The sequence below is a fragment of the Dermacentor albipictus genome, chromosome 2 (genome assembly GCF_038994185.2).
Source record: "Dermacentor albipictus isolate Rhodes 1998 colony chromosome 2, USDA_Dalb.pri_finalv2, whole genome shotgun sequence".
Taxonomy (NCBI): Eukaryota; Metazoa; Arthropoda; class Arachnida; order Ixodida; family Ixodidae; genus Dermacentor; species Dermacentor albipictus.
Window position 1 is genome coordinate 150,328,845 of NC_091822.1, and position 15,051 is coordinate 150,343,895.

General features: G+C 46.3%; 2 protein-coding genes across 2 annotated transcripts in view; both read right to left on the bottom strand.

Annotated features, from left to right (window-relative positions):
• The window catches only part of LOC135899830 (SUZ RNA-binding domain-containing-like), a 58,159-nt gene that overhangs the window by 18,716 nt on the left and 24,392 nt on the right, over positions 1 to 15,051 (bottom strand). The window lies entirely within an intron of this gene.
• LOC135899828 (vigilin-like) overlaps positions 1 to 15,051 on the bottom strand; it is a 38,191-nt gene that overhangs the window by 3,241 nt on the left and 19,899 nt on the right. Inside the window, exons 10-16 of the mRNA XM_065429188.1 lie at positions 14,297 to 14,383; positions 13,987 to 14,121; positions 11,456 to 11,749; positions 10,495 to 10,722; positions 9,371 to 9,586; positions 3,165 to 3,377; positions 919 to 1,137 (exon numbers count right to left, since the gene is read on the bottom strand). Coding sequence (XP_065285260.1) covers positions 919 to 1,137; positions 3,165 to 3,377; positions 9,371 to 9,586; positions 10,495 to 10,722; positions 11,456 to 11,749; positions 13,987 to 14,121; positions 14,297 to 14,383 — 1,392 coding nt within the window. The remainder of the gene's footprint in view (positions 1 to 918; positions 1,138 to 3,164; positions 3,378 to 9,370; positions 9,587 to 10,494; positions 10,723 to 11,455; positions 11,750 to 13,986; positions 14,122 to 14,296; positions 14,384 to 15,051) is intronic.

A 15,051-nucleotide genomic window follows, 5' to 3' on the forward strand; every position in this document is an offset into this window, starting at 1 on the left:
TCAATCAGGAAGTAGGAGAATAACAGGCGGAAAGCAATAAAATTCTTGGATGCTTTGGGCTTTGGCAATATTTGGCGACAATGTGCAGTGGCAAGCACAGGTCTTGGATATGCAAACAATGTAACCACCCGCTGCACGCTTTTACTGACAACCACTGGTGTTAACAACAATCTTGTTCATAACGGGCGTGCCAGTTCACAATGTGTTATCTACATTCTGAAGAAATGCACTGTTGCATGGCTCATGTGCGACAGCCAGTGCACACTCGAGGATTACCACGTCATGATCGTTGCCTCCCTGCTGCATCGCATTTCATCTTCCCCAACATGGAACATGCTCATAACTGTTGCATATAATCTCGCTGCCGGTGACTGTCGGTACAGCATGCATACATCAGGCCAGGTACACACTCGCATAGTGCTAACAGATCCGAAAAGTGTGCATTAGGCAAAGGTGACATCACATAAACGTGCGTTCCGACTCCTACCATGTGACCTCTGTCTGTGATCGGCATAAACCATTCGTGATGTGGTGCTTGCAAATGCGGTAGATATCTGATGTTGAGTTTAGTTTTTAGCCCCAATTTGCATGTATTCGAAACGACCATACTTCAAGGTAAATTTCAGCGGTACTGCGAGATTCATTAAATTGACGTTTTACTGTACCTGCAAACTGTCCATAAAAACATCACTCGTATACAGTAAAACCACATTAAAATATAAAAATATACCTAACCTCAGTAAACTTCGTGAAATGGTACAAGAGCTGCAAGTGAGAACGTACCTTACACGTGATGTGTGTACACATGCACTTCTATGCCAAGTTAAACGGGAGTCGAGAAAGACTGCGTTATATCCAGTCGCACACAACAAGTGGTTACGCTGTATGTGGTCTGAGCTGCAGTACAACGATACTTACGTGTTCATCCTCGAACTGCTTCAGGTAGTCGAGGGCATCCTCAACGTCTTCCTCCGCACCTGTGACCTGCACCAGGTCCTTGTTGGGGTCCTCGGGCCGTGGGAACTTTATTTCCACTTTGTGTTGCTCCATCAGGCGCCGGATGTTGCGCCCTTTGGCCCCAATCAGCCGGGAGTGCACTCGGTGATCTATCTCTATCTCCTTTGTCACCATGTCCTCCTGAGAAGAAAATAAACACAATTTTATGAAAATGGTGAGGTGGGGGAGGGGAAGGATGAGTCAACTTTTTTGGAAGACCATATAGCAGGCCACTTTTTTAGAATTGTGTGACTGCTAGATGCTATCCCATTATTTGGTCCAAGATTTCCATAAATGACGAAGTGGCAACTGTAAGAGGTGCACACTTTTTGTTACGGCTGATTTTTTATGACTTTCTCTGACAATCACCCGTTTTAGTTCTTTCTTTTTTTTCATGTTGCCAAGAACTTGCTACTTGAAGAAAATTCTCTTTCCAAACACCAAAATGGAGAAACAGCCTGCTAGTAAAACTAATTTAAACTTGTGCCACGATGAGCCAGCACAGTTTCAAATCTATTTAGATTGTGCATATTTATTGCTATGGTCCATGTTTTTCTACACTTTCCCTGACAACTGCAAGTTTTGACTGCTTTTTCTGGTCACTGACACTTTGTTAGGCACAAATGCAATTACGTGGGTGTTCCAATAAGATTTCATATAGTACATTCGATGTAATATTCAAGAACAATTCAAGGAAAACACAAGGAAGGCGGAGCCGTTTCAACCAGCAGACTTGTCTGTCAGGGCAACATATTCTTTCCTCAGCACAGTATATAAGGTAGGCTTCATCTAAAGGGGAGAGGGGGTAAGGCGTGTGGGCAAGGCAGCAACCGAAGGTGTGCTAGCGGCGAGGGCGCACAATTCAAAATAAAGGGGTGCTATTCAACGTCGGTAAGGGAATGCACTGTAGCGCCCGTGTGTCAGTAGACCGCACGTTTTTTTCTTGCAAAGGGCCTGCACGACAACATTGGAGTGGGGAGGATTATCTGCTTCGCCGGAGCTCAGTGAGCTTTCGTCTCTCTGAAAGAGGGAATCAAAGAAGCGGCAGGAAAAGGTGCTCGTGGAAAAAAAAAAAGAATATTTACTCAAATGGATTTAGTATATAGATAAAAACACATGGTCAGCTGACACACGGCGCTACCGCACATTCCCTCACCGACTTTAAATAGCACCCTTCTATTTTCAACTGTACATCCTCGCCAGTAACACACCCTCAGTCACTGCCTCGCCCACCCGCCTCAGCCCCTCCTCTCCCCTTTAGAAGAAGCCTACCTATATATACTGTGCCGAGGAAGGCATATAACGCCTTGAAAAATACAAGTCCACATGTCGAAACGCTGGCATCCGCTTCTACCTTGTTCTCGTTTTGCTCACGGACAATTTAAAGATATTAAGGATGCCAAAGACCCAAATTCAAGGAGGGAGAAAAGTGGCAAACAAGCTTTATTCGTGCACATACACTGAAAATTAACATCTCCTTGGCTGCAATTTCTTGCAGCTGAGCAACTGCAGAGTTCGACACAAGCCTCAACTTCTTTAGAGAACTTTTGAAAGTTGACTTTCCCACTGTAATGTCACTTGCCTTCTAGCATGATGGTTAGTAGTGTCCAGCTTCAGCCAACATTGCATTAAAGTGAAATGGCTGAAATTACGCTTTCACCAGGCACTGCTAGAGCCTAGGGCTGGAAAATGGAGTCACGATGGCTGCACTGTGAACTATCAATAAAAAAAAAAAGGAAGTGATGCGACTTGGTCACTTCATTTGGCTTCATTTAGGTTGACGGAAAGGCAACTTAAACAGGCCTGTCATTGGTGGATGTGGACATGCCACAATGCATCACTTAGCAACAATGAAAAGAAACTATCTAGGAACTTTCCCAACAGACAGTGTCCATGGCACAGCCTTTATGTGCAGTTACGTTGAAGGTTCGAAAGTCACCCCCACCCCAGTTTTCAAGGAATTCAAGGAGCACATTTATTTTGAACGAGTTTTAAGGGCCCGTGAATCTTTTTCCACATTCAAGGGTTTCTCAGGATTTCAAGGAGGTGTACGAAACCCTGGTGTTCCAATGAATTTAGCATGGGACCGTTTCATTCAAAGTCGCACACAACATGCCCGCGCAGAGCAAATTCTGGCAACACACATTTACGCATCAACGTATACTCACCCACTCCTTGACAATGCGCAGAATCTCGTCACGAGCAGTGCAGGCATTCTTCTCGTAGCCGATGATGGTGATGATGTTTTCGCCCTTCTCGGGGAACTGCACTTGTACATTATGGTCTTTGCGGATCTTAGTGACGACTGCACCCCGCCAGCCTATTATCTTGGGGTGGTACTTGGGGTCCACCTCGACTTCCAGATGGAAGCTGCGCAGCTTCTGCACAACCAAGGAAATGTAGCCGCACAGTTAAAACTGACAAAAAAATATAAAGAATGTAAAAGGAAAGCAAAGATAGCATAAAAGAAAAAAGAAGTTGCAGTTTCACCCGAAAGGCAAAGCATCGATTGCGATAGCAAATTAATCAACAGCTATACAAAGTAAAGATAGTGGTTTTGTCGGCCATACAAAGTTGTCAACATAGGCACACTAATTAAAGGCATGGTGTCACGTGTGCACAAGCAAACAGACTTGCTGGCCGTGAAAACTCATCAAAATGTTGGCCCAGTTCCTTAACATTCGTTGCAATGTCTAAAGCTTTATTGCGAAGAGTGAGTGACGAACGTCCAAAATAAACTAAAACAAAAAGTCACAGTTTCACTTGAAAGGCGACGCATCGATTGCAATGGCAAATTAAGCAAGATAAGTGCGGCGGCGCCAGCGAGTGAATTGACCTTCATGCTGTCTCTTGCTTTAACGTAAACTAAACGTCAAAAGCACAGCACATACGAAGCTGCCGGCACTGGGCACACCTTGTCCACATCGCAGATGGCTTTGAAGACGAGGGCCGCACGGGCTCGCACTTTGTCCACATCGCAGATCACTTTCAAGACACTGCGCTCACACGGCCGCGCTGGTAAAGGGACACTAAAGGCAATTATTATGACAAGCTAAAGTGATAGTTTAGTGCTCGAGAATCTCTAAGGCATCAATATTATCTTGAACAGAGCCTTAATAATGGAGAAATTGAGGTAAATGCAGGACATGATTAGAGACTCCCCCGGGACATTGAAGCACTTGCCCGATGACGAATGCACTCCGCAGTTAAATTCTGTCGCTAGTACTCCACCAATCATAGCAAAAAATATTCTTGTATTATAAAACGAAAGAAAATGCTACTTGTTCAGTTTTATTTCATTTACCCTTGACAACGACGCTTTTGCGTTTTAGTGTTTCGTTATCGCATAGTGCTGCACTGGTTTTAGTGGCTCGCGAAACCGGCACAAACTGCAAGTAGCAGAAAATTTAAGTTCCATGTGATGTTGCGGGATGCCCAAATGGCCTACGCCCCTTGACCAAAAAGCAGCTGCAGTGGCAAATCCACCAGTCTTCGCTCTGTACCGCCGTCTGGCGGGTGCCGTTTTACTCGCAAATGGCAGCAAAGGGTGGTGATGACGTATGCAACCGCACCAGTCCCCCCCCCCCCCCCCTATTGGGTGGCGGGAGATTTGAATTTCGAAAAAGGTATTGGGCCCCTTCAGATGCAATTTTCTCGTAAACTAAGTCTTTTCTTGACACAAAACAAGCGTTGCGAAGTTTCTGGAATGGTATTTAAACAGCCCATGTCGACTTATCCCCCTTGTCAAGCGGGCAAGTTAAAGTATTTACTCGAACCTAACGCACACTTTTTTCCCGATAAAATGGGTCCACAAATAGCCTGCACGTTAGAACCTAGTACGACACTAAAGCTCCATTACCATATCGGCATCTACATTTCAAAATGGCCACCTCGCACTCACTTCGAGCCTAGCTGCAAAGGCTTTCTTTAAGTGGTGTAGTACATGTGCTTAGGTACACTGTAGCTTAGGTTAGCGCATCGTCTGTATTCCCGGTCTTCCAGTTTTTCGTGTTTGCTCAATCAGCATGGAAGTACCGACTGCAAAGACATGCTAAGTTCATCTCGATGCCGCAACTAAAAGGAAAGTGTTCACAGGTGCGGAGACTGACAGAAATCGGGCCACATCACGAGCGATCGGAGTTCCCGAAACTGGGGTGCGGGACTGGCGCAAACAGGAGAAGCTTTCTACTCCGGCGGCTGCAATGTACGGCGTGGCCGCGCAGCCCCTACCTTGAAAGTGATCTGTGATGTAGACAAGAGTTTATACATCTAGGCGCACCGCGCTGTGTTCTCGTCGCTTGGTGTGCACTGAAGCGAGAGTCCGCACAAAGGTCAATTCGCTCGCTCCGGCTACCGCACTTCCCCAGTCGAGCGTTTTGATAACGAGTTTCCGCGGTCATTGCGTGAGACGTGTTCACGCTTGCTTGTGCACGCGTGACGCAATGCTTGTTAATTTAGTAAGCGAATGTTTAAAACATTATACAGTCGATAAAACTGCTATCCTTTTTTAAGCTTGTAGTGCAGCTCGGAAAGAGCAAAAAAGAAGGTGGAAGGGGTAATGAAAAGGAATAGCGAACACAGTGAGCGCTCAGTCTGTTCTCCATTCCTTTTCATTACCCCTTCCACCTTCTTTTCTCTTTTCGAGCTGCGCTACAAGCCTAAAAAAGTCATGACATACCATCTCGCCCCAATTGCCACGCTATTGACCTGCTGTCCTTTCTTTTCGTATAGCTGTCTACTAATTTACTACCGTAATCGATGCTCCACCTTTCAGGCAAAACTGCAACTATTTTTATGGCAACTTTATTGTATTGCAAGTAAATCTGTTTTTCCAAATGAGAGAAAGTTGCATTCCTGTATGAAAGAATTTCGGCATTGCATTTCAGCTTTTTTTCTGTATGAAAGAATTAGGCGCGCGTTAAAATCGAGGGCGGCTTTCTTTTTCCTTTCATTTAATTGCGGAAAACAGGTGCGCATTACAATCAAGGGTGCGTTAGAATCGAGTAAATACAGTAAGTGCACTTACGGAGAGTGCCACTGTTTTAAGGGGCCCTCACCAGGTCTGGCCATTTTGAGCTGACAAGCGCAAAGCATACAATGCGCGCTAACGATAGTGTTTGCAAAGTATGACATCGCTACATGCCACACAAAGGTCTGAAATTTCAATCTGAACGCTGTTTTCGCTTTCCCTCACGGTGATCGTGCTCCAAGCTAAACAGTGACGTGCTCGTGTCCCTGTACCTATGTACTCGTGCCCACAGTGTGATGTCAGTCATCGACACATATGACTTCGAGAACTGTTCCAGGCAGCATCTGTTATTTGTGCGATCTGTTGCTTGCAATTGACAAATTGAAGTTTGGAGAATAAATATAACACACAAATGGAATGTCTGCGCACCAAAGCAACAGAGATGTACTTCCGCTTCATCTGCTTGTTCCCACGGTCGTGCAGTCACGTGTGCAGGTACCAAAAGTACCATTTCCTACCATGTTCCAGCACTTGATCATGCTCGGCAATCTGCTTGTCACTGCCTCAGTATTCATGTAACACTGAATTATACCGGTAGTCATGTGTCCTTGTGCACAGCGCGAAAAATAGCGCATGCATTCAAAATCGCGCTTTTTTTTCCCGGCGCCGTTAAAAAAAAGAGGAAAAGAAAGTGAAGGCGGGGCCTGTGAAGTATGCGTCACACAATCCTCGAGATCTGGCATGAAAGAACACAGGGAAGGAATTTCGATTGAAGAGGCTAGACGGGGCAAGTGGAGAGAGTGTCGCTTTGCAGTGGAGCTCGCCTTCAGAAATCAGGGGTTCGCGGCACTGAAATGTTTCTATCTCAGCAATTGATGAGCAGATTTGAAAAATTTTTTGTGGCAGAACGCTCCCTAGACGACATGTAAAAACTTTCAGCGTATAACCAAAATTTGCTATGGGGCCTGGTGAGGGAACATTTAAGTGCACTTTCCCAAATCTAAACATTGCAAGCAGAGTGCACTCTGGTCAGAGTGCGTTCCCGGAACGCACTTTGCTGGCCAAGTGCACAGCCTTGCCGCCAGCGGTTTCAATACAAAATGTAATGCAGAGAAAAAGGACACGAAAGCTCATTTAGCTATTGAACAGCTTTTAACAAAATAATAACAGAATTCGCTGATATTCTGTTCTAGCAGGATCAAAACCACCTCGGTGCACACCACCATCTTCTGGATTGGCTAGGCATTTGCCTTGGCCGGCATTGACTTGCAACACTCTTATAATAAAAATATTTTCTTTTGAGTAAACACAGAATAAGATTGTTCTTTATTTACAACAAAACCAAAGCAATCACTTGTTAGAAGGTTTCTTTATTTTAATCTACAGCTTCAAAAACGCATTTTGGTCTGTCACAATTTTTTCTTTTTTTTTTCTTTTTCTTTTTTTAGTGTGAATGCGCTCCGTTTCCCCATTTAGCACAGCGTAACCTTCAGTGTCACTTAAGGTCCCGAAGTGCACTCCCCGTCAGTGCACTCAACTTGCCCGCTTGACAGGGGTATTAGTATTCGCGTTTAGTGTCCCTTTAACAGCAGCTACCAGAGTAGAACCCCCTCTTCTTTCCCTCACCTCCCCCCCCCCCTGCCTCCCTCGCAAAAGACGGCGTGCTTCCACCCTGCTTTCCTCCCTCCCTTGCGAGCTAAATATTGAGCCGCAATTGTCGGCTGATCCTCACAAGTCAGTTGCCAGCCCGTGTCAACATGGCGGCAAAAGTGTTTTATACGCCCGATTTTGACAAAAATTACTGCTAATTTCGTCCGCTGCAGCCGATAGTCCGTTGCAGCACGATTAGTTAAAAGTGAACTTCGTTGCATTAATAAAATAGGTAGAAAAAACTGAGGCAGAAATATGGTCCGTTACATCCAAAAGTGTTGCATGTGGGTCCATTGTAACGAGCGTCAACTACAGTAAAAGCTTGTTCATTCGAAATTTTGGATAATTTGTAGTAGCCGCTGCAGTGTGACCAACGATGTATTGAAAGCAACATGTAACACATCCCGCTAATTCATACTGAAATCCGCACCGCCACCGATAATTTGAACCCCGAGCTAGTGCACGGGAGCACGGTGGCAATGCTGGCGTCGTCGCGCAGCTTTGCTTTTTCCATCAGCGACAAGGACAATGACACCATCGCCGCATGCAGTGTTCTTTGTGTTTGAGCGAAAGTGTGCGAGGGTTAGCTGGCAAACGTAGCTCAATCTCGCGTGCGCAAGCGAGGAAGGTAGGGCGAAGTGCGCCCTCTCCTGTCGCATGCGAGGTATGGTGTTGATGAGGGAGGGAGCAAGTAGGAGACGTTCTCCTCCAGCGGCTGCTGCTTATGGCGCGTCCATGTGGACGCCATATCTTGAAAGCCATCTGCGTTGGGGCCAAAGTGGGCGCACACGTGGGCCTCATCGTCAAAGCGATGTTTGCAGAGTGCGCGCAGTGCCGGTAGCTTTGCAAGTGATGTGCTTTCTACGTTTCGTTCGCGTTGAAGTGAGAGCTGTACGAAGGTCAATTCACTCGCTGCTACGGCCGCGTTTCCTTACTCCAGCGTTTTTCAGTGAGTTCGCGGACATCGAGCGAGATGTTTCATGCTTACCTGTGCGCATGTGACAACGTGCTCGTTAATTTAGTTAGTAAACGAATGTTTGCAAGTTTATATGGCCGATAAAGCTACTATCCTTACTTTGTATAGCTATCTACTAACTTAATTGCCATTGCAATCGATGCTTTGCTTTTCGGGCGAAACTGCGACATTGTTTTTTTATCCGCGCCAGTCAACGCGACGAACGCGAGGATAGAGCAAGAGCCATCTCAACGTCAAGCACATCAGACAGCGTTGGCCGCATTTGGTTATGTTGGCTGCGCCAGTGCGTCGAAGTATAGATGTTCATGCGAACGTGACGTAGTGTGGGCGCGCAAATGCTCACACCACGTCGGACTATATACGCGATTTTTTTCTCCGACTTTCATTCGTTAGAATTTTGTATTATTCCAATTTTCATAGCATCCCCGCGGAATTCGAATTACCGAGCTTTTACTGTGTTTCATTGCTGCATCCCCCCTTAATTTCCATATTTTCTTATGTTCTTGGGTGATACACATTTTCGCATAGTCCTGAGAGCTTAGTATCATCAAGATTCTAGTGTATCTAGCTATGTACCTAAACGAATATTTTGGGGAGTTTTATTGTTCTATTGTTTCTGGAAGCAATGGTAATATATGGTAATCTATCTTTTATGAACATTGGAACTAATTAGGCAATTATAAAAATAATTGGCACAGAAACTGAACAAGACTGCGCAGTTTAACTTGGCAAGGATGGTTTAAAGAAACACAAGGCAAACACAAGCAGCCATTGCTCACCCTGTCCTCTTCCTCCTCGAGGATCTGGTTGACACGCTCAAGCAGGGCTTCCTTGGCAGAGGCCACATTGTCAGCCAGGCCAGAGATCACCAGGGTGTCACTCTCGTCGGCCTGTGGGGGCACCGTGATGTTCACGTCGTGGTCCTCCATGAGCCGTCGCACCCCAGCCCCCTTCTGACCAATGATGAAGCGGTGCAGCTTGAACGGAACCTCCACCTGCACAAAATGCGACCAGAGGGTCAGCTCAAGAGAAACAACTACACAGTGGACCAGACAAAAAAATTGAATTGTGGTAAGTCTTTCCCAAAGTTTGAAGCAGTGCATGAAAGCAATAGCTAAAACCACTGAAGAACCAACTCTTTCTTCCTCAGCCCTAGTCCCGTTTGACCATGAGGTCGGCTCGTCTGGATCACGCTCTCCCATTTGTCACAGGCCTGAGCTTTGGTCTGCTTGTGGTCTGTGACGCTAAGGTCAATGTGCAACATGATGGCCCAGAACTGTTTCGTATGAACTTTCAGGCACTTGTCAGGCACTTCCAAGAGTGTAGACCATGTGTGTGTGTGAGTGAGTCAACATCAGATCCAGATACATGACTGCACCATCAGACTCAAGCTTGTTGCCATGCATTCTCTTTCTTTGACAATAGCTGTTTTCATTCCACCCAGCTTTGCTTTGCCCTATTAAGGAATGAAGTGCAGTGCTGTCCTCAACGTGGCACGGTGCATGAAGAAGTTACAAACCAGCAAAGAGGCGAGAAAAATTGAGCAATGTCAGGTCTTCTCTAAAAGACATCAACACGGTTACCTCCAAATCCTCCCCCCATTAGTCGCAATACACTGGTGCCACCCCTTGCATTGTTTGAAGCACCCTTAGAAGTACTTTTCTGTTGAGTGACAACGGCTTCGTTTATCTTTTCAATTGTTGTAACATTCCTGAAATGCTGCGCCTGGAACGCTAGTTTGCATTTTTTGCATTTGGTGAAAAAAAAAAAAAACGCAAGAGGATAAATCAGGGAACTAGGGAGGGTGTTCCAGCACAGCGGTGAAAAACTCAGAACACTGCATAGGAGCTGTGCTTTTGTAAATCCTACTACATTCAGCATCAAGAGCACAGAGAGCACACACCTCTTCGGTGACGGGCACCAGAGCCAGCAGGGCTTCGCGTGCCTTATCGCAGTCCTCTTGCTTGCCCGTGATGAGAATCAGGTCTTCTTTGCGCGGCTTGCTTGGCTCTTCCTCAGTGGTCGCATCACCGTTCACCGCCACGTCTCCATTCTCCAGCGTCTCCCGATCACGGAAGTCGCGCTCGGGGAACTTGATGTGCACGTTGAACTCCTGGTTGATGCGTTGAACCTAGGATAATAAGCAAATGAGATGTGGCAAGCGTTAAGACCCAGAAGTACACCTTTGCACAAATTAGTACTGCACCCTACGATTCCTGTGAATCCCTATACTTTCACGTCACTTTTAATCTTCTAGCATCTCTCTCAAAACAAACTGAAAGCCCAGCGTTGAGGGTGACTTTCATTTCGCCCCATTTGAAATCCATCCGCTGCAACAAGGTACAGAAAGGACATTCCTGTTCTCGACAGAAAGGCATTGAGGCTTCCCTCCCCATGCAATGATTCGCTACACATCACTGCACTCCACTTTTATCAGTTCCATCGCTGCTTATTACATGGTGAAAGATTAACAGCACGAGTGAAATATGAAGGATGAGTACTGTCCTGTTTATATTGTGCTTCAAAAGCTCCACGAGCCATCATCCACTTTCTTCAATTGAAATCAGTTCATCCGCAAATCCCTCTTGCATGAGACAAGAGCCACAGTAACATGGCACAGATGAATCCGTCGCACTCACTGTTAACCTAATGCCATAAGTTACCAGCTAGCACAAACCCACACTTTGCTTATTACATCTGCAAGAACTATGAAGAAGCCAACAATATTTATTCCCTGCACAACGTAGTATAAGAAACAAAGTGAATATCGGCCCACACGAAACTCAGATAATTCAAGGAGATGTGGAAGGGCAAAGCACTCATGAAGCTACAGTTAGACAGCATCAGATTAAGCCGGCACTGACCTTGTGGCCTTTGGCGCCCATGATGGTACGGTGATGCTGCTGCGGGATGACGCACTCGATGGTGACCCGGGCCTCAAGATCCTGGACAATCTCAAGAATGCGCTTGCGAGCACCCTCGACGCATTCCTTGGCCCCCTTGAGGGTGACGACGTCACTGTGGTCGCCGCTGCGCGGGAAGCTCACTTGCACACCGCCAAACTCGTTGGCGATGTGCTGCAGCTCCTCGCCACGCCGCGCCACGAAGTGGCGGTGGTACTTGGGGTCAATGTGCATCTCCTCCTCCACAACTTTCTCCTGTTTTGAGGAAGAGGCAGAGAAAGAGAGAGGGGGGAATGGTGGGTCTGCTTGGCCTAAATTCATAACTTCCAAGACTGGCTGGAAGTCAACAGAAAATGAAACTAAGGCCAGCATAGGAAGAAACTTTGCTTTCCTTAAATTACATTTTATTTGAATTATGAAAGGGCACTACATATTTAATAAAGTTAATATTCCTAATCAGCAGAAAATGGAAATGAAAGGGGATGGGAAGACAGCTTGCTGCCATTGGGAGCCAAACCCACAACCTCTGTGTGATGCGTGCAATGCTCTGCCAATGGTAGCTGTCTCTCGAAAAAACATTCTTGGGTATTTTGTGTATGCGTACTAAACTTAGTCCTAAGAGTTCTAATCAGTTCCACTCATGACCATGGTAGCCAGATGTGGAACTTACTTTCAAGCATACTACTGACCAGGACAAAGGTTAATATACACCAATTTGCCGTAAGTCAGTGACCTGAGTCTGTATTCTGAAACGTTCGCTTTGGCCACGCTTCCGCCAACGGCACGCGCAGAGTGGCCATTTTAGCAAAACCAGAAAATAAACAGCGCCATCTAGTAGTTCCGGCCAACGTCATTTTACCGCCAAGGTGTGGATGGGTGCTCTCGACACGTATTGAATAGACGAACACATCTTCGGCATTTGGTTGGTGGTGCAGTGTAGTAGATGTGAGAGGTGGTAGGTGGGTGGTAATTTATACAGTAAAAGCTCGTTAATTCGAAACGCAAGGGGAAGCCGCTTCAGTTCGAATTAACGAAAGTTCGAACTAACGAAAGTGAAGGAGAGCAACAGTACACTGCGATTTGGAAGCAGTAGGGCATGTCAGAAATTTCGCGTGTCAGAAAAAGATGGCATGTGCCGCGGGCACACGCCATTTTAAAGTCGAAGCTCTGGGTCCGACTGTGCCACACTACCGATGTCCACCAAAACGAACGTTAGCCGAGGCTTAACACCATCACAATGAATCGCGATGGCCGATACCTCTTAAGCTGAAAACAGACGTGCACAACCGATGAAGACCGCCGAGACAAAGACGCTGAACATGTGAAGGTGGCGAAGGCCCTGATTCGCTGGTTCTTGATTGCAAGCGCAGCTGCGACGTACTTGATTCGCTGTGTTACGATGGCGCTTGCCGTGCCATCTCCGCACGACATTAGCAGCTGTGCAAGATTTGCAAAGCCTCCGAGATTCGCAACGGGCATGAAGTCTTGGAGGTAACGTAGAACGGAGAGGCGGCAGCTGCCGCTGCCTTCTGGCTGACCCCGCGTCGGTTAGATTTTTTTCCGATTTTGCCTTCTCTCGCCGTTCTTTCCGTTTCGGAGGCAATACAGCCTTGTGTGTGGGCAGTAGGCACGTTTCTCTGGCCATGTGCCAGGCGAGCGTAGTTCAAATTATCCGTGAGGGAACCTTCTCGCATTCGAATTAACGGACTTTTTTATACATACACTTCTGTGGAGCTTGGCCGGACCAAATCGTACAGTTCGAATTATCCATAAATTCGAATTATTGAAGTTCGAATTAACGAGCTTTCACTGTAGTAGTCTCTTTGGTGGCGTTTTACATGCGTTGTTTCGCAGCGACATTTGTCGATTCATGTAAAATAAAACATTTTACACTTCTTTATTCAACTCATTTTACCTAAAGCGGCCGTAGCCAACCGTGTGGTCAGTGCGCAGAACCCGTACTGCGGCCACTACACTTGAAAACAACACACCTGAGCCGTTCTGCACTCGCGCAGCGCGGTCTCTCATGCGATGCGAAGCGTTCGAGAGCACATTTGGTAGTGCACGCTGACGTCACAGGTAAGCAGACGCTTGATTTATTGAACATGGCTACTGCGGCGGCAAAACTATTGCGGAAGGCGAGCGTTTCAGAATACAGCCCCTGTTCCACGCTCACGCTTTGGGCCATTGCGTATAAGGGGCCGCGTTATGGGTCCATCACTTTCACAGCATGCATAAACTCCGTTACCCAGCAAAAGCGGGTGCGACGTAAAGGATGCTGTACCTCACATCAGAACCAATTTAATGCGGCACAGTTCACAAGCATGTTCTCGAGACGCACTTCACTACAAAACTGGCAGCGCACTAATTGCTATGCCACGCAATAGTGAAATTGTTATCCAAAAAGCCCTCAAGCCAGAATGTGGCTTTCAGGTTTTCAAGCACACGCACAGCGAACGAAAATAGACACGTGCTCAAGAAAAGCCACTGACCAGGCTTTCAATCATTTCTTCAAGCTGCTTCTTTGCGTCCAGCACAGCCTCCTTCTTGCCAATGATGACGATTGTGTCCTGGTTCTCGTCACGTTCTAATGGGAAGATGATCCTTGCACCCGTCTTCTCCCTCACCTGCACGTATTCAGACAGTTTTACAATTGGGCACGTAACTATGTAAACAGATCAGGATAGATGCTCTGCACACAAAACCAAGTAGAAAAAATGTTGCACAAACATGCTTTTTTTTTTGTCTTTTAATTAGTACACCGAAAGAAGAGCACATGAAGGTCAGCTCAGGAGGACCTACCTTGCGAATGTTGGAACCATTTTTGCCAATCAAGAAACGGTGGTGTTTTGGTTGCGCCCGAACTTCCTCTGTGTAGCTGGACAATTGCTGAAATGAAAGAAAAAAAATGTTTGTGCTTCCTCCATCTTTACATGTCCGCTAGATATGGCTTAAACCTTAGATAATGATGACTAGGAAAGCATAGAAAGCTAGACCAGATTATTAGGTGTGCTAGAATGCCTGGACAAAGGGTTCTCCCTAGAAATATTTGAAGGGTAGACATCCTGCTATCGAGGAAGAGCTGTGTGTTACAGATACAATTAAGCCTCTCTCTCTCTCTCTTCCTGATACGAGATTCCACGATTCTGAATTGTAATTTTGCCAATTTTGCTTTTTGGACATATTCAAAACTGACGTGAGCCAGCAAAGCGCCCTGCTGCAATTGACAAACTTTGCCAGGACAAAGAGCTGCCCAGCTCAACACTGTCAAAATGAGCGCAAAACACGCAGGGGCAGTTTAAATCTGCATCGGCCAATAGGAGAGGAGTGCTTCCTGTGCCCGCGTACCTAAAGAAATGAACCATGACACTAGTTTTTTTTTTTATTTCATTGTAGTAGCAATTATATGGACACTCCAGGTGAATTTCCACTGCCGCGTCACCATGAGGTTCTGTTTAACTTTCAAGTGCGATAATATTGCGGCCGCACCCTATGCTGCAGATGCGAGGGAAAGCATGCGAGGGTGAACCGAGAAGGATGGTGGCTTGGTGCAGCAG